The 18,526-nt window shown below is 35.7% G+C and overlaps 1 protein-coding gene across 6 annotated transcripts in view; it reads right to left on the bottom strand.

Annotated features, from left to right (window-relative positions):
- IL1RAP (interleukin 1 receptor accessory protein) overlaps positions 1-18,526 on the bottom strand; it is a 149,077-nt gene that overhangs the window by 40,644 nt on the left and 89,907 nt on the right. For all 6 annotated transcript variants that reach the window (XM_063704459.1, XM_019024722.4, XM_063704460.1 and 3 more), the window contains 2 exons: positions 14,158-14,344; positions 2,749-2,914 (listed from right to left, as the gene is read on the bottom strand). In XM_063704459.1, coding sequence (XP_063560529.1) covers positions 2,749-2,914; positions 14,158-14,344 — 353 coding nt within the window. The remainder of the gene's footprint in view (positions 1-2,748; positions 2,915-14,157; positions 14,345-18,526) is intronic.

Raw genomic sequence — 18,526 nt, 5'->3', positions numbered from 1 at the left:
AAAACAAGCAAAGCATAAAATAAAGGAAATACAGGTTTGATGACTGCTCCCAGTTCCTGACATGGGCTCCTAAATCCCCTGTGATTTCCTGTGTGACAGGGGTAATAGGAGCATCTTTTGTTTTAATATTGTTCTAGTCCCAAATTCCTAACACAACAGCTTCTAAGACCTTTGGAATCTCTGGAGTAACGAGTGGATTTTATATGCTAATGAAATGATTGGTGGCTAGGGTTCCTATATAGCTTCCGGATGAGCGCTAGTAGCCAGAAAGACCATAGATGATTAACACGATCTCCAGCCTCTCACCCATCCCTGGAAGTCTGGGAGTGTAGCTGAAATTTCCAGTCCTTTTACTCAATAATGCCTGTGTGACAGAACCTCCATAAAAACCCTAAACAATGAGGTTCGGAGAGCTTCTGGGTTGGTAAGGACATCCACAAGCTGAGAGGGTGGAGCTCTGAACTCACGACCCTTCCAGAACTCCCCCTATGTATCTCTTCAGCTGGATGTTCATTTGAATCCTTTATAATATTTTCTATAATAACCAAGTAAGGGTAAGTAAAAGGTTTTCCTGAGTTTTGTGAGCAGTTATACCAAATCACAGAACCTGAGGAAGAAGTAGTAGGAATCTTAAGTTTGTAGCCAACTCAGGCAGAGTTGTGGGTAACGCGGGAAACTATTGCTTGTGACTGGAATCTAAAGTAGGGGGTGGGGCAGTCTTTTAGGAAGGAGTCCTTCACCTGTGGGGTCAGTGCTAACTCTGGATAACTGGTGTCAAATTGAATTAAACTGTAGGACATGCAGTTAGTGTCCTCAGAAAAGGTGAAAATTACTTTGTATAGAAAAGCCACACATTTAGTGACGAAAGTGTTTTGAGCATAGAAAAAAATAGTTTTTGCTTTACAAAGAAAAAAATAAAACATACTAAATACCCTCCATGCTTAAGGTCAGATTGCTTAGCAAAGCTTTCCAAAGCTTACATGAGATAGATGTCTTATGTTGCATAATACCTAATTGCTTTCATGCCTTAGTCAGTTGTTTCTTCTCTCTGTATTTCTTCACAACATTACCGAAAGTGTCTAGTATGGAAGCTGGTTAAATAAGTATTACATTAATGAGTAAATAAATGGAAAATTCACAATCATGATGTTAAGGCCGGCACATTAGTCTACTTGATGACTAGTTACCAGTTGAGTGTTTGTTTATGAGATTGCTGCTCTTTATAATATTCAATACTCCTAATTTTTTAAAAATAATACATTGAGTAGAGTTTTTAGTATTGTCTTCAAAAGTATGAGCTCCAAAGATTTAATAACCAAGTTCTAATCCTGATTTGGCCATATATTAACCATATAAATATGCGAAAGCAAAGTTACTTGGTTTTTCCTAATTTTTGAAAAGTTAATTTTTCATAACTCTAAAATGAGGATAATTAAAACTCATATCGCAGTTTCACTATGAGAAATAAACTAAGTAATATATATTAAGGATATGCTACTGGCATATTATAAATACTCAATACTTTGCAGCTTTAAAACAACAAACTTGTGTTGCTTGAAATTTGAGAAAGAAGCCCCCAGTGCCCAGATCTGTCTGTGAATTTTTAAATCTGTTAATCAGAGTGACCAAGTATGCTTATTCCCAACTTCCCCAAAATGCATACTTTTAAGTACATATATTAGAAACAACTGCTAAGATGATAAGATGAATATAAGGTTACATTACTCATTTGACTTCTAAAATTTAGTCTGTTTTTTTCTTATGAATTAATCCCCAACTCAGCATTATTTAGAAAGTAAGCAGAAAAAGAACAGAAGTGATTACAACATTGTTTGAATACTATTTGCACTATATGAAAGGCTGTTTGTTGCTAACTTATACTAAATCATGTCAGACCAGTAGAAAAAGCCCTGAGCAGAGACCCGGGATTTAGAATTACTTCTTCAAGTAACTCACTGAGTGTCTCTAAACAGGTTACTTCCTGTCAGTGAGCCTAATGTTTCCATCTATTAAAAGATGGGGTATGACAAAACAATACCCAGAGATGCTATCTTTTTTAATACACTGGACACAGTGGTATTTAGGGGTAATCCCCAAAAGTCATATATCCTGACACTACTTCTATATTTCTGGGTTTGCTAGGAGTTTGTCAACTCTGTCTAAGAATTGCCTTTCCCACTTTCCTAGTTTCTCACCCCCTATTCTCTTAGTGCAAAATAATGGTTGAACATTATTGCCAGCAAATACCTTCAGCAATAGGTACAGCAGTTTCAGTATGTAGAAAAATAGAGTTTACTTAATCCAAGTAAAACATTCTTTTGACAAAAGTGTTGCACTGAGTCTCTATTGCTTGCCTGAAACTGCATTAATACAATATGAATATTTTTTTTAAATATTCTCAATCAATTGCAGTTCCAGAGTACAGATAAAGACACGGACCTTGTTCAAAGTCATGTTTCTAATAAGTGGCAGTGACAGAATTTGAACACAGATCTGTCTGGTGCTCCTTTCCCTCCCCAAACTACCTTTACTTCATTCATTTATTCACATATTCATTCAGTTGACCAACAGTTATTGAATGCTTACGATGTGCATGGAATTGTTGAAGGCTCTAGAGACAGTACTGTAAACAAAAAACATGAATCTCTTTTCTTATACAATTTACATACTAGTGTGTAATAAACTATTAAAAACCATAACAAGATGATCACATGCTTGTTGTATGTACTGGACACTAATCATGCTTACCTACTACCTTTACAGTCAGAGTCCTGGTGAGATGAAACGTACGTCCATTTTCTGGATATGTAACAACACATGTGTAATTTCCATTATTTGAAATTAAGGCAATGAGGAAACTCAAGTTCATACCTTCGGGTATTACATTATTAAAATTCTGTATTTTGTAACAGCCCTAGAAAAAGTAAAAAAAAAAAAAGTTTACTTTTTAGATACATGCATAGAAAACATACAAACACACACACACTCACATCTAATTTTGCACAGAACACCGAAATATTCATGCTGCAGTTTTTATAAAACTATTTTGGTCAAGTATTTGACAAGATTTCTGCGAAGAATAAATGAAACACCTGTCATTATCTTTTCTGATCATGAGAAATTAAAATTCTAAACTAACGTGTGACTTCAAAAACACAGGCTTCCTGTCTCAGGATCAAATTCTGGGCATCCTATGTTGATAGTAAAGCAAAGTTACAGTTTTGAAATAATGACTAAGGAAACTTGAGCAACTGCAAGACCTGCTATTTAGAAAGCAATTCTTTTTATAATATTTCTTCACTGATTATATTAATTTGGGACTCCAGTCTCTCCATCTGATAATCTAGGCCCCAATTTAGATGTCTGACTGGCATTTTTAATCACCCTGTTGTTTCCCTGTATCAGATATTTCTAAACTGTTTTGTATTTTTCTTTTACTTTATTACTTTTTTTTTTTTTTTGAGATAGGGTCTCATCAGTCTGTGACCCAGGCTGGAGTGCAGTGGCGTGATCTCAGCTCACTGCAACCTCGGTCTTCTGAGTTCAAGCAATTCTCCTGCCTCAGTCTCCTGAGAAGCTGGGACTACAGGTGCGCGCCACCATGCCTGGCTAATTTTTGTAATTTTGGTACAGATGGGGTTACACCATCCTGTCCGGGCTGGTCTTGAACTCCTGACCTCGTGATCCGCCTGCCTGGGCCTCCCAAAGTGCTAGGATTACAGGCACGAGCCACCAACTTTATCCCATTTTTATAACTGAGTATCACAGATTTCAGAAACTAAAAATAAAATATCTTCATGGGTCTGATCAAGATCTAGGAATGTATTTCTGCTCCTAATTCACATTTGCGTATAACTGTTGACATTTAAAATTGAGAAATTGAACTATCTCAGTCAACAACTATCTCATTCAACATATCTAGAATCCTGTTTCAAATTCTCAGTCTCACTATTTGGCTAAATTATTACTTTTTGCCGTTTTTGAGAAAAAAAATCAACACACTATCTGTGACAAAAATACATGTTGAACATTTACTTTTAGAAAAGCTTTTGTTTTTCTTTTAAATATCAATAAGTCACCTATGACAAAAAGATTAGGTTATCTCTAAGGCTTTTTACATGTTTAAATTTCTGGGAGTCTACTACTAGCTTGTAACTTCAATTTTTTTTATTCACATATTTCATCTTTAATGTTTGTATGATTAAGGTTTTCTTCAATTCCTGGAGCATGTATTTTGAAATATGACAGTTACACTGAGGCACATTTTGTAATGCTTTGTCACAGGAAATGTGTATTTTAAGAACAGCATTGAACTTCCATTTCATGGAAAAGATCATCAAGAGGAAGCTACTATAAGCTTGGGTAACGTATTTTTTTCAACGCAGCTTCTCCTGTAAGATAAGCAATGCCTGTAGACACTTGTCACTCAGCAAACGATTTCAATATCCTTAGGTTATCACAAAGGATAAGGTCTCAAAGGCCTGTATTCTTATAAGTTTATGTCAGATTTGGTTCGAATTGAGTTTACAGTATCAAGAGAACTATTTTATTTTTGTGGTACTTTTCATTTAAACAGTTCAAAGGTATTTCCCCCTCATTTGTTAGCTTAGCTATTCTGAAATTCCTGTGAAGTAGACAGATCAGACTAAATACGCTGTAATTTTATAGACGGAAAAAATGAGACAGAGATATTCTAGATAACACAGTAGAGAGCTGAAATTCAGTTTTCCAGAAAGCCGAATAACGGTCTTTCATTAGCTTCTTAACTAAGAATGAACACCTCTCCTCAGCAGTGAGTTGAGGCTATAAAAAATTATACTGAGACATGCACTTAACATATACTCTGTCTCGTCTGATCCTTATTCCAAACATGTAAAGTTTGTAATGCTTTTACCTCCGTTTTATAGATGAATGAACAAGGCCTAGAAACGTTAAGTAACTGTCAATGTCATACCACCAGACAGTGTTAAAGCTGGAATTTGAATTCAGATCTACCTGTTTCAAAGTCCTTGCTTTTAATTACACCTGATAGTGTCTCTTCATTCCATACAGTAGCCCTGAACCTGTGCCATCCCTGGAGCCAGCCTGAGTGAAAAGCGTGATGTGGCTCTATCACTTAAAACAGGCTAATTCCTGCAATCAGTGGTAAACTGAGGAAGCACACTTTTGAGGATGAGAAGTCAATTATTTTTACTGAACTTGTCAACAGTATTTCCTTAAGAATGTGATGAAAGAAACTTTTTATAGCTGTTTCAAAGCTATTAGGCCTAAAACATTTTAGAAATAAAGGGAATATTTTACATTGTAATACGTGTGTGAGGGTAATTCAGGGCATTGTTACACTACAAATGTCTATGAACATTAACCTGCTGTGTGTCTGTGTGTCTGGTTAGCTCTCTCTTTCTTATCAGCGACTCTGTCTCTAGGCCCTTCACAACACATGTACCTGAGACACATAGGATAATTTTAAACATAATAAACTGTTGATAAAAATAAAACCTGAAAATGTTATAATGATTTCAAAACCATTTATTTGGAATCCAGAAGAAAACAAACATAAAAAAAGATTTAGATTCTCCAAGAATAGGAAACTTGCTTTAAAATATAAGAAATGAGTGAACAGTAAGTGAATTTCCACAATAAAGCAAACACTTGTCTGACTAGAAGACAAACAATCCTAGTTGACCCATTAGTTCCTCATTCTGAATTCAAAAGAGAGAAGTTAAAAAGAAGAGCGATTTTTCAACCATGCTATGGTTGCTGTGGCAACCGACCACAACATATAGGTAAAGAACAACACAAGAAATGACTTTGGGATCTTTCAACTGAAACGAATCATGTGGGGAGGGGAAGGGTGCGGTGGAGGAATGTCATGATGAAGTAAGCACAAGTGTTTCCATTCAAGAAACCAACAATGTGTAAAGAACTGTGTGAAGGCACCAAAATGGAAATGATACAATTCTAACTTACAGTTATCCATGGTCTAATGGAGGATTACAACAAACACAATAAAAGGCATTTAGGGGCAAGGGAGTAGGAAATAAAAACAAAACAACTTAGAAAAACTTAATGAAGAAGAAAGATTTGGGCTGGTTCTTAAATGATAAGAATATTAACATCTGTTGAGGAAGAAGGTAGACATGGGAAGTAGACACTTCAGGCACAGGAAAAAGCAGGAAGAACTCACCTGTATTGTCTTAATTTTTTTCCCTGACTGTTAGTACTTAAACTACACTATTATAATGCTCTGTTTTCATGCAGAGTTCCTCCTTTGGAAAATTAACTTGTATGAGGGACAGTGGGGATTTTAAGTTCCATATCTGCGTGGTTGGAAACTTGCTCAATACTTGGTGCTTGGTAAATGCTCGACACATTAGTGTTGCCTGATCAAAGGTATGAATGAGAGAAGCCAAGACCCAAAAGGCATGGAGCTGAGGGCTCATCGAGTGTATAAGTGCTGATGACTATTTGGAATATAAGACATTGGATGGTGGGTTGTAGGATGGAAAGGGAAAGTAGATGTAAAGATACAAATAGTTTAATTGAGATACAAGGTTTGAACTGTTAGTAGTATCTACTGAAGTTTTTGCATTCAAGATAAAGTTGGTATAAAACACATACTTTGCTATGAAGTCTTAGAAGAGTTAGATAAACTAGTCACTTCCAATTAACAGAATTAAGTCATGCAATGATTACACAACAAATATTTACAAAGTCCCTCCTATGGGCCAGGCACTGGGTTAGGAGCTGGGTATACAATTACCAGAAAAAAAAAAAAAAAAAAACACAAATGGCGCTTATTCTCTGGAATTTTACAGGGCAGGCTAATTCATTCAATTATTTAATCAATTTCTAAGTACAATATAGTTGGCTCAGTTTTATGCTGTGTGCTTGGTATTGAAGGGAAAGAGAAAGAGACAGGAAAAGAGTGGTCACTACTTACTACAGAAAAAAGAGAAATAAAATCTCTAGAATAATAAAGACAAGACATGAATGAAGTGCTATCGAAGTACAGATTAGGTGATTTATATGGCCTGAAGTGGCTTCAAGACTTCGTAGCTATTTGAATTTGGCTTTGTGTTTAAGTCATGAATCTTGAGTCCTCAGAGGCCCTAAACCTTACGTCAAATGTTATCTGTATATGCAGATATGTACACATATAGGATTATATGTGTATAGCTCTGAAAGAAAATATGATACATACTCTCTCACACTAAAGGTTGAAAATCCAATCACTATATAGGAAGTGTAGGTAAAGAAAAGAGATAAAGAACCAATCTACGTTGTCAAATCAAATAGGAGCAGGCATTTAAAAAATAAGGCCTACGACACAGACCTTGAACTAACTTCTCAACAATATCTCTATGCCAACAAGAAGGCCAAGCCTGGCACGTTTTCAGAAATGTTCTTTCCTGATAGCACTTAGTCTGGAAGAGCAAATATTTTCCTATTTTCTAAGAGATAGTTATAAAAAATGCTTGACCAATTCTGATTAATTTCACAATAAAAATGAAAAGTGGAGGTAATATATCAATTTTAATAATCACTATGGGTACAAGGAAAACTAGCTTTGTGGAAAGTTACAACCAGAATGATATCTATTCTGATAAATAGCAGGTGAGAGTATTTCAGCAGCTGTCATAAATGTAATCTACAAATATGGGTACAAGGAAAACTAGCTTTGTGGAAAGTTACAACCACAAATATAAAAGAAAAGTCATTATCTATTCTGATAAATAGCAGGTGAGAGTATTTCAGCAGCTGTCATAAATGTAATCTACAAAACACCCAACAAAATGGTTCCTTTGATCCTCGGTGAGAAAATTGTCTATGCTTTTATAAGCATCTGTAAAAGATAAAGTTTTAAATATCAAACTATAAGGAAGAGAATTAACACAGTAATATGAAAGTTAGGATGGCCTGCCAAAGACTCTAAATTAATCTCATTAGTAACAAAAGCAACAACAAAAGGACTGCATTACCTGCGTCTTTACTTCTATATGTTTGGAGGTTCCTATGTGAATAAACAGGCAGTCTCCCATTTATACACATGGTATATTTCAGAATTTGTTTTATAAGCCAGCTATTTGAAATTCTGTAAATCACTTACAAACAATGGTTTGCTTTCCAGACTAGTTACAAAACCTGGCTTATTCAACAAATATTTGCTGAACATCAGTTTAACTCACAGGAGTTAAACTAGAATACCTAATGTTGAATTAGAGAATTGTGAATTCATGGCAGAATTTTTTTCCGCCATGCAGAAAAAAAAAGAGGAGAAAGAGAAGGCATGTGGAGGAGGACAATCCAATCCTATCCCATTTCTTCAGCAATTCTGAAATGTAAACATTTGGTTTTCTGCTTCCTGCAATCTCAGTTTGTCTGAGACGCCTCCGATTTCTCAGGGCCCTCTATCTACAGGTTCGCCTACGTCCCACAGTCCAGTCCACACCCCAGTATGTGTTCAAAAATCACCCTGCCCTTCCAAAATGTCCTAAGCTCCAAAAGTAAAGGCTGGACCACCCTCCTTACATCAGTTCTAGAGAGTACAGTTTTTGTAATCACACAGAACTGGCCTGAAATCCCAGACTCTCCCATTAGTAGCTGCATTGTTTTGAGTAAATTATATATGAAAATGTAAAAGTGTGGTTTCCTGACACATTACATTACATAGGGTAGAATCTTAGCTCCTAGTTCTGTGGCCTTGGAAATACTTCTCAACCACGCTATACCTTGGTTCCTCAACGATAACATGGGGAAAACATGACAGCCTATTTCATAAGGATGTTGACAGAATTAAGTAAAATCAAGCATTTGGAACAATACATGTGTTCAGTAAATGTTAGCTGTTATTGTTTATCTCTCTGAATCGCCATTTCCTAATCTGTCAAAATATGGTATCTCCCTTGCAGAGCTGGTGTTACATATGAACATAAAGCACACCGCACGCTGCCGTGTGATTACTGAAATGTAAGAAATATTAGTTTCCTCTTTCTTTCTTAAGATTAGCAGCTTTCATCTTTCAGATAACAGGAAAGCAAATTTCCTGAAACTTATTATTATGGATCTATCTTTTAATCCTCATAGACTTATTTGCATTACTAAAAGAGAACATCTTTACCATGTCTCTTTTAGTAATGCAAATAAGTCTATGAGGATTAAAAGATAGATCCATAGAGGTAGGAACCAACAGATGTAGGAACCTCTGTTGATAACTAAAAAAGAATTGCTGAAGAAGGACCAAGGCATCTGGGTAGATGCTTGGGGATGATTGTAAAAGGCAAAAAATAGAAGGCAAAGTTAGCACTGCTGTACAGAGACAGGAGGATGCAGTGACCAAGAACCTTTGTTTTGTTTCCAAGATGGCAGAAGTCTTAGGATTAAAGGTGTCAGTTGATTACCCAAAGGTAGAGGAACAGGAAGCAATATATCAGAAATTATTAGCAATCTTCTTAATCAAATAAGAGAAAACATGACTGGTTGTTGTCTTTTTTGTTTTGAAATGGAGTCTCCCTCCATTGCCCAGGCTGGAGTGCAGTGGCACGACCTCAGCTCACTGCAACCTCCACCTTGTAGGTTCAAGCTATTCTCCTGCCTCAGCCTCCTGAGTAGCTGGGACTACAGGTGTGCGCCACCATGCCCGGCTAGTTTTTGTATTTTTAGTAGAGATGGGGGTTTCACCATATTGGCCATGTTGTTTGCCTTTTTTAGTCACCTGTGCATGGTTGGATATTGGCCATGGTAATTGTTTTACAGCTGTGACTTTTTCTGTCTCCTTCTCAGAATTTACTTCTCCATTTACCCATGAATAGTATCTCCAGAGTATGGCATTAGCTCAGTTCTCTTCTCACTTTATTTAGTCTTCTTAAGTGCTTTAACTATCACGTGAATGCACCCAGTTCTCTGTCTTTAGCTCTGATTTTTCTCCTAAGCTCCAGACTCATAATCATGTAACCACTACCTGCTAGTCACTGCCACCCGCCAGCTAGATGTCTCACAGACATCAGCAACTAACTTAATATGGCATTACCTAACCCATTACTTACTCCCTAAACCTGCTTCTCCTCTGTTACTTCGTACCTTGGTTAATAACACCATGCCATCCTTTAATGAAAACCAGAAATCTGGAAATCACTGGAGATGCAGAGTAAGACATTACATAGCTTTGCCCTCAAGAAATATGCTGTCTTCTAGGATACATATCTCTCTCTCCTTAAAACCAACAGTATTTTCTCCTTGTCACTCTTATGAAACTTAGAAGTTTACATTTTGATAAGAGTAGAAATTCTTTGTATTTACAAAGTTATTTGTATTAAATTATGAGGTCATTTGGGACTACACAGCTCTGGGCATATATTTTATTCATTATGGTGTTCCCTCAACCCCCTGGCATATTGCATTGATCACAGTTAATCTTCAGCTAGTATACAGATATTCCTCAACTTATGATGAAAGTTACATACCAATAAACCTATCATAAGTCAAAAATACGGTTAAGTCAAAAATGCATTTAATTCTCACAACACAGCAGACAGTCCCCAACTTATGACGGTTTTATTTATGATTTTTCGACTTTATGATAATGTGAAAGTGATAAAAATTCAGTAGAAACCATAGCCCCATCATAAATCATAAGAAGCTACTTGACATACCATGAGGTTTTATCCCAATAAACCCATGATCAAGTTGAAAAATCTTAAGTCAAACCATTGTAAATCGAGGACTATCTGTAGTCATGAATGAATGACTAAAAAAATAAAGAAGTGAAAAATAATATTGAAACAGGTATAAATAAACAGGAATACATGAGAGAAATATGATTTCCAGCTGGAGGGAACAAGGAACAATTAATAAAGGTGGTACAATTTGGTCTGTTCTAAAGTGAGGACATTCTAGGCAGAGGAAATGCATGAGGAAAAAAGGAGACGAGAAAACGGCAGGATGTGTACGGGAATAAAACTGAAAAATCAAATAAGGTTCGAGATTAAAACCTAGTTTGCAGGGTAGATAAACTTTTTTTTTTAACTGGAAGGTATATTACACTTATTGATGTAAAACTGTTAATATTATTTTTTAACCATCTTTTAGGTTTTTTACTATGAAAAATTATAATCAGAGAGAGGACAACGAGCCCCTGTATCTTTACTAGCCTCAACAAGTATTAATTGAGACTATGTCTTATTTCATGCACAGCTACTCACTGCACCCCAAGATTATTTTGAGGCAAATCACAGACATCATATAATTTTATTTTAAACAATATTTGAGTATCTCCAAAAAAGAAAACTCCTTCTGCAAACATAACTACAGTACCATTATCAAGTTTAAAAAGTAATAATTTATTAGTAACATTAGTATTGTATGTTCCAAATTCCCTGATCTTTTCATAATTTGCTTTATAGTTTTTTTCAAATGAAAAAGATCCAACTAAAGTTGATTCATTGCAATTGGTGGTTAAATCTCTTAAATCAGTCTCTGCATCTCTTTCTCTTCCTCACTCCTTTTCTACCTTTCTTCTCTCTCTCCCTCCATCCATCTTAGTCATTTTATTGTAAAATAAAGCACATACAAAAAAACCATGCAAAACACATCTAAGAGTTAATGAGTTATTATAAAGCAAAGGCCTTTGTAACCATCAGTCAGGTCCAGGAACTTTGCCAGTCCCTCCTGAAGGCCTTCTTCACGGCCCATGTCAATCACACCTCCTTTACTACCCTCCAAAGTAGGCACTATCTATACTTTTATAGTAAAATCACTTCCTTGTTTTTATTTATATACTTTTCACCTATATATGCATGCTTAGATGCTACAGTGCTATCTACTTTTTAAATGTCTTATATGTTTCTTTTAATCTATACAGTCCCTCTTCATGACATTCCTTTTCTTACAATTTATCTTTTGAAAAACCCAGCACGTCTGGCCCACAGAGTTTCACATAGTCTGGATTTTATGGATGACATATTCATGCTGCAGTTCAATGTATTTCTATGCTATTTATATATCTCCTGCAAAATGACAGTGGGATCCAAAGGCTTAATTGGACTCAGGTTTAATTAATTTGGTAATATGAATCAATATGTAATATTTTCTTCTTTTATCAGAAGAAACATGTCTGATGGTTTTTCCTCTTGTGATGTTGGAAGTCATTGATGCTTAGATGCCTAGATTTATTAATCTATTGAGAGTTGCAAGGTGATGATAATTCTAATTGTATCATTAAATTTTCATTTACTATTAGAAACACTTTACAAAACACACCTCTCTACAACACTTCATTACTCAATGTTACATGTCTTCTAGGAAAACCAGAATGAATACTTGATTATTCTCCTTTACCAGTTTTCAAGATAATAAACTGATTTCCTATCATCATCCAAATGTAACCCATTAAATTTTGTGAAATGTCATTATAAACTTATAAATTTAAACTGACTTCATAGGATTTAAACCATTGCAATTAGGTTCAAATTATTTCGGTTCAAATTGTTCATCTTTGGCCAACAGAAGACTCTTCAAGTTGACTCCCAAATTGTATCATTAACAACTTAAGCAGAGACAGAATTTAAAATTTTCAGCTTTTGAAATTCACAACAAATTGTGTTTGTGGAATTTTTTATTTCTCTCGGGAGTTCTGCCAAATTTTCCTGCATGTTTTTGAAGCATTGTTATTAAGCACACAAGCTTTTGTTATTTTTATGTTTCACTGATAAAGTGATCCTCTTATTATGAAAGGTCATCTTTATCTCTGGTAATCCTCACTGTCTACTTTATCTGATATTCTTACAGCCATTCTAATTTTCTTATTGTATTTGTCATTTTTTTAATTTTAATTTTTTCTCCCTTTCACCTTCTATTAATCTTAAGGTATTATCTATTGTGTTTTTTATTCTGTGATCCTCCTCTTAGATTATCTTCATTTCTAAAATGATTTATTTTCTTCTAAGTTTGTATGGAGTTATATAATATAAATAATTTTTGGATATTTCTAATTCTTATTATTCTTTCACAGCTTGTATCATTTTAAAATGTCATTTAGCTCACTTAGGAAATAGTAGTTTTTTCTGAATTTTAAAATAGAAAAGGATTTTCTAACTTCACCAAGATATCTTTTGAAAGCAATGGTGTCTTGGTCTTAAGATGTCCTGGCTTTGTTCTCCTGATCCATTTTTCACCAGTCCTTCTCTTTCCTTCCTATATATTGTCCTCATCCAGCTTACTTTTGATTCTACTCACAGTAGCTTCTCCTCAACGTGGCTGGTCATATTTCAGAGTTGTGAGGAACTACAACTTTTCCCACCCCTTCAGAGCTTCTTCTTATAGGCCTCTTGCACTACCCCTTATTAGAGAGCAAAACCCCTGCCAATTTCAGCTCCTGTTCTCACATTGGCTCATCACACTTTCCAGTGAGTACCTGTTGGCTCTTTTGGTGTTCTCCTGTTGTCAAGTCTGACAGACACCACGTTACTTCCATCTGCTTCCTTCCCCACAAACACTGATCCCATATGGGCTTAGGCTGTTGGTGGCTTGCCTCAGTTAACTTTATCAAAGGTGGCTCTTATGGATAACTTGTCACTGAGTTATGTTACAGATTCTGGCCGTGGGGTTTTGGCTTTGGTGTATGTGGAGACTTGAAGCGATACAAAAGCTATGTTGCTGCTACAAGCGCTACCTTCCAACACTTTTATATTTTGACGAAACATTTTCCAAATCCCTCGAATGTGGAAAAGACCATAGACGGACAGTGCTCACAAATGAGGGCAAAGAAAAAAACACACATAAATAATAAAATGCAGTACTGATTAATCAAGGAATTGAAATTCACCACAAGAATTAACAGCTTATGACTTCACTAAGCAGGAACTAGAAGTGGGCAGCATTTCTTAAAATGTATTTCACATGAAGTTAACAGAAATAAGGTAGTTTTGGTATTCTAGTTAGAACAATTTCAGAAATAGTGGCCTGAGACAAAGTACTGTGCACCACTTCCTTTAAAATGGTACAAAATGAGGATGTGCTGAAATACTTCCATAAAGCTATTATGGAACAGATCAGATAATCTGAAGAGAAACACCTTTGCTTATAAATATAACTCAGCAAATAAGCATTATCATTTTATAAGCCATTAGAGAGAATAAAATGTAGTCTAATTTTCCTTACCATATACCAAGTGATAGTCGGTTTGACACTGGAAGGAAAATATCCATCTACATTTGGACAAGTGATCTTCTGAATGCCATATTCTATATACAGTTTATGCACTGGGAGTTTCATGGGGGAATTGAAACAGCTGTCTTTTTGAACAACTTCCAAGGGAAATGCAACTTTGCTGCAATATGTAGTGTTCCTGAAAAAAGAAATATACAATGAATGGGTAGTATTTGCATTTGATTTCATAGAGCAACCACATTCAAATGAACTAAGTGAAGCCATGCTACATACAGAGACATCATTTATACATGTAAGTTCATGTAAGAGATAAAATGGTAGTGGAGGCATTTCCTACACGAATTGACATCACAGAATAAAAAAACAGGCACAATTAATTAACTACTATTAATGTACTAAAGTATATTTTCAGTTGTGATCCTAAGTGTGTGTTTGTCAGTGTATATAAATAGTCATGTGTCACACGATGACATTTCAGTTAATGATGGATTACATATGTGACGGTGGTTTCATAAAATTATAATAGAGCTCAAGAATTTCTATTGTTTATTGATGTAATCGTCATTGTAATGTCATAGGGCAACATATTATTCACGTTTTTGGTGATGCTGGTATAAACAAACCTATGCACCGTCAGGCAAATAAAAGTGTATAGTAATGTCCTGGGCTTTCACATTCATTCACTGCTCACTCACCTACTCTCCCAGAACAACTTCCAGTCCTACAAGCTCTATTCATGATAAGTGCCCTCCATAGGTGTACCGTTTTTATCATCTTTTATATTGTATGTTAACTGTGTCTTTTCTATATTTAGATAGATTAGGTACACAAATCCATACCACTGTGTTATAATTGCCTATAGTATTCAGTACCACAACCTGCTATACAGGTTGGTAGCCTAGGAGTAACAGACTATACCATATAGCCTAGGTGTGTAGTAGGCTCTACCATCCAAGTTCATGTAACTATACTCTATGATGGTCATACAATGACAAAAATCAGCTAACAAATATTTCTCAGAACATATCCCCTGTTCTGCTGTTCAACATAGCAAAATATAACTGTGTATATATGTAACACCTAAAACATTCTCAATAATGCTCAGTGCTGGTAAGGCAGAGGCATGAATGGCATATTTATGCAGAGTCAATAATGGTATAAGGAACCTTTGGGAAAAACTATGTTTTCAGGATCATAAAACGCCTTTGTTTTTGCCCTAGCAATCCTATGTCCGGATATTTTGTCACATGATAGAACGATAGAAAAGGAGGAATAGAGACAGCAAATAGTCAAAATGGCCCATCCAGAGCCATATCAGCAAGGAAAACATTAAAATCAATAGAAGAAAATGTGACAAATGGAATATTATCAAGAAACCTGTGGTACAACCATTCCAAGTTGTTGTGAGAATGTATACAAACAATCAGGCATGAAGGAAAAAAACAAACACGTAACAATTCCTTAGGATGACTGGGGAATTACATTGCTGCTATAATGTTCACACATGTTGTTCCGTCTGCCTGGAGGGCTTACTTCCCCCACCCCCTCCATTTCACATGTAGGCCTTCTCTGTTATCTTTTCCCACCTCATATCTAAATTTGATCTGTCATTTATTGAGCACCTTGGACATTTCCTTTATTAAATTTGTTATAGCTCAAAATTAGATTGTTATGTTATAGATATGTACGTTTATCCTCTGTAAAATATAAGTCCCACAATGCTATTTATGTTTTTTATTACATAAATTGCATCTAGTACAGTGTCTTCACTTTCAGTAACTGCTAAATAAATATTTGTTATTAAATAAATGGAATGGATGTAAAACTTGTGTCTAAATATAGGAAAACATGAAAAAGAACATACAATAATAAAAACAACTAATTTTTTAGGGTGATGGGATAAGGAGTCTATGTGTAGCCATTTCTGTGATTTTTGTCTAAATAACATTTGGGAGGCATCACATCACACCTATTTGGCTTATTTGGTACCAAAATGACTGATGAATAAAGACTAAATATAGTGGAAGGGGTGGGGTATGCATTCTCAAAGCGGGACGGAGGGGTGTTAAAGATGACTTCTGACAATGCTCAGAAGGTGGCAAGGGGGAGTGGTAGGCATGACCCCTACCTACAAATAACAAAACATCTGCCACGTGGAAGACAGATTCTATAGGTGGAAGTTATAGAAGGTACATTTAAGTTTAAGGATATATTTTCTGATTTTAAAAAATATGAAGAACAGTGGTTCGACCGACTTTTTTTAGCTCCCAAAGTAGAACAGTATTGGGGCAAGAATATAAATAAAATACTGAAAGATGAAACTAACTTTATGGCCTTAAAGACATTCAGGCCTATGGTTCTACATGTTTCAGTTTAAGGTCATTCTCAGATTAGACATTTCCTCACTAAAACAGGAAACCTAGTAGTGCTCCTACCAGGCAATTTCAATTCTAGATTTGCTTTAGGAACATGGAAGATAGAGAAGTAAACTGAAGAGGTGACAATCTGGAAGTTGATAAATAACATTAAAGGTATATGCAGGTCTTAATAGTCATGCAGCTCTACTCCTATAATGTAAAAGAAGATTAGAAAAGTTTGTGGAAGATCTACAGGCAAGTAGTAAGTAATTAAGGAAAAAGTAAAACTGATACTGAAGCACTAAGATACACAGTGGAGACCATAGTTAAACAGAAAGCTCCTGATGACTTCTTCCCGTTGGGAAATGTTAACAGATGAACAGTTATCAAAGAAAAAAAAGAGCTCATCAAGCATGTATGCCAACTCTCTTCCTATGTGGACGTAGATACCACAGCTCTCAGACATGGACAGGACTTGCCTCAGGTCACCAGCTAAGTAGTGGCAGAGTGGAAGTGATGGCCTGGTTTCTCTGTCTTCTCCTAATGCTCTTTCCACTATAATCTGCTTTAACTTCTACCAAGTTGTATTAGAACATAAACAATGACAACATGAGTATTTCAGGATCCTCAGAAACCCATATACCAGTCTAAAGTCCACTCCAATAAAATTCAAGTGTCCGATGAAAGCCTCAGAAGGACCTTCAGAGGCTACAGGGATCCCCCTTACCTGCGACCCCCAAGAACACAGTGATCCAAAGGCTTTTCTGTGATAGAAAAGAGATCTTTTTTCACATAATCACAACATAGCTTACATTTACCAAAGCATAGTCATAGTTTTCCATCAGGGAGTAGTTACTCTCCATGAGAGAAAAAACATTTGTGATTATTTATTGTTATGGACTGAGTTGTGTCACCCCACCCCAATTTATATGCTAAGGTCCTAATTCACAGTACATTAGAATGTGACTTTACTTGAAAACAGAACATTTAAAGACATAACTGAGCTCAAATGAGGTCATAAGGGGGGTCTTTAATCCCATATGACTAGCATCCTTATCAGAAGAAGAGATTAAAACACAAACACACAGAGGAAAGACCATGTAAAGACAAGGAGAGAAGATGGCCATATACAAGCCAAGGAGAGAGGCATCAAGAATGAAATCAACCCTGCCAACACCCTGATCTTGGACTTCCAGCCTCCAGAACTGTGAGAAGGTAATTTTGTTTGTTAAAGTCACCCACACTGTGGTATTTTGTCATTGCAGCCCTAGCAAAGCAAGACACCTGTTAAATAGCAGGAAGTCGTTAAAAGAAAAAAAAAATAACCCGGATGGGAGTTTAGAAAACAAAGCCAAGCCTGGCAGCTAAAAAGTGACTGTGAGTAAAAAGTAACCAAATAATTAACCCTGAAAAGGGCTATTCTGTGGAGAGGCCTCAGTTTTTAGAAGTTGTTTTTTTTGTTTTGTTTTGTTTTGTTTTGTTTTTTTTCCCCAAAAACAACATTAATGCAGAAAAAAAAAAAGAGGAATACTGTAGAGTAAAATATAAAATCTACAAAACTTTCAAGGGAAAAACAAGTGGATTGAAAAGAAATTTTACAGTCATGGTAAATTGTTTGGATTATATCCTTAGATTGCCAGAGATATGGTATTCTCTTGCTTCTTAGGGGAAATTTGGTACAAGTTTAAAAAGCATTGTCATACATATATGTCATGCCTCCCAAAATAATATTTGGGAGAATATTATGACAGAGAAAAGTCTAAGGAGGAAATTGTAACTGAAAAGGCAAACCTTGGACAAATGGGAGAGAGGACTCCCAGTTCGCTCTAGGTCTTCTGATTTGGGGGCTAGATGTGCAGTGTCCGACAGAAATGATAATGCGAACCACATATGTAATTTTAGACATTTCAGTTGCCACACTCAAAAAGTAAAATAATATTTGGGAGGCATCACATCACACATATTTGGGAGGCATTGTGCATCACACAATGCACCTGAGTTTC

The sequence above is a fragment of the Gorilla gorilla genome, chromosome 2, assembly GCF_029281585.2.
Source record: "Gorilla gorilla gorilla isolate KB3781 chromosome 2, NHGRI_mGorGor1-v2.1_pri, whole genome shotgun sequence".
Classification (NCBI taxonomy): domain Eukaryota; kingdom Metazoa; phylum Chordata; class Mammalia; order Primates; family Hominidae; genus Gorilla; species Gorilla gorilla.
The sequence above is the reverse complement of the archived record's forward strand: the minus strand, read 5'-3'. Positions and strand labels throughout refer to the sequence as shown.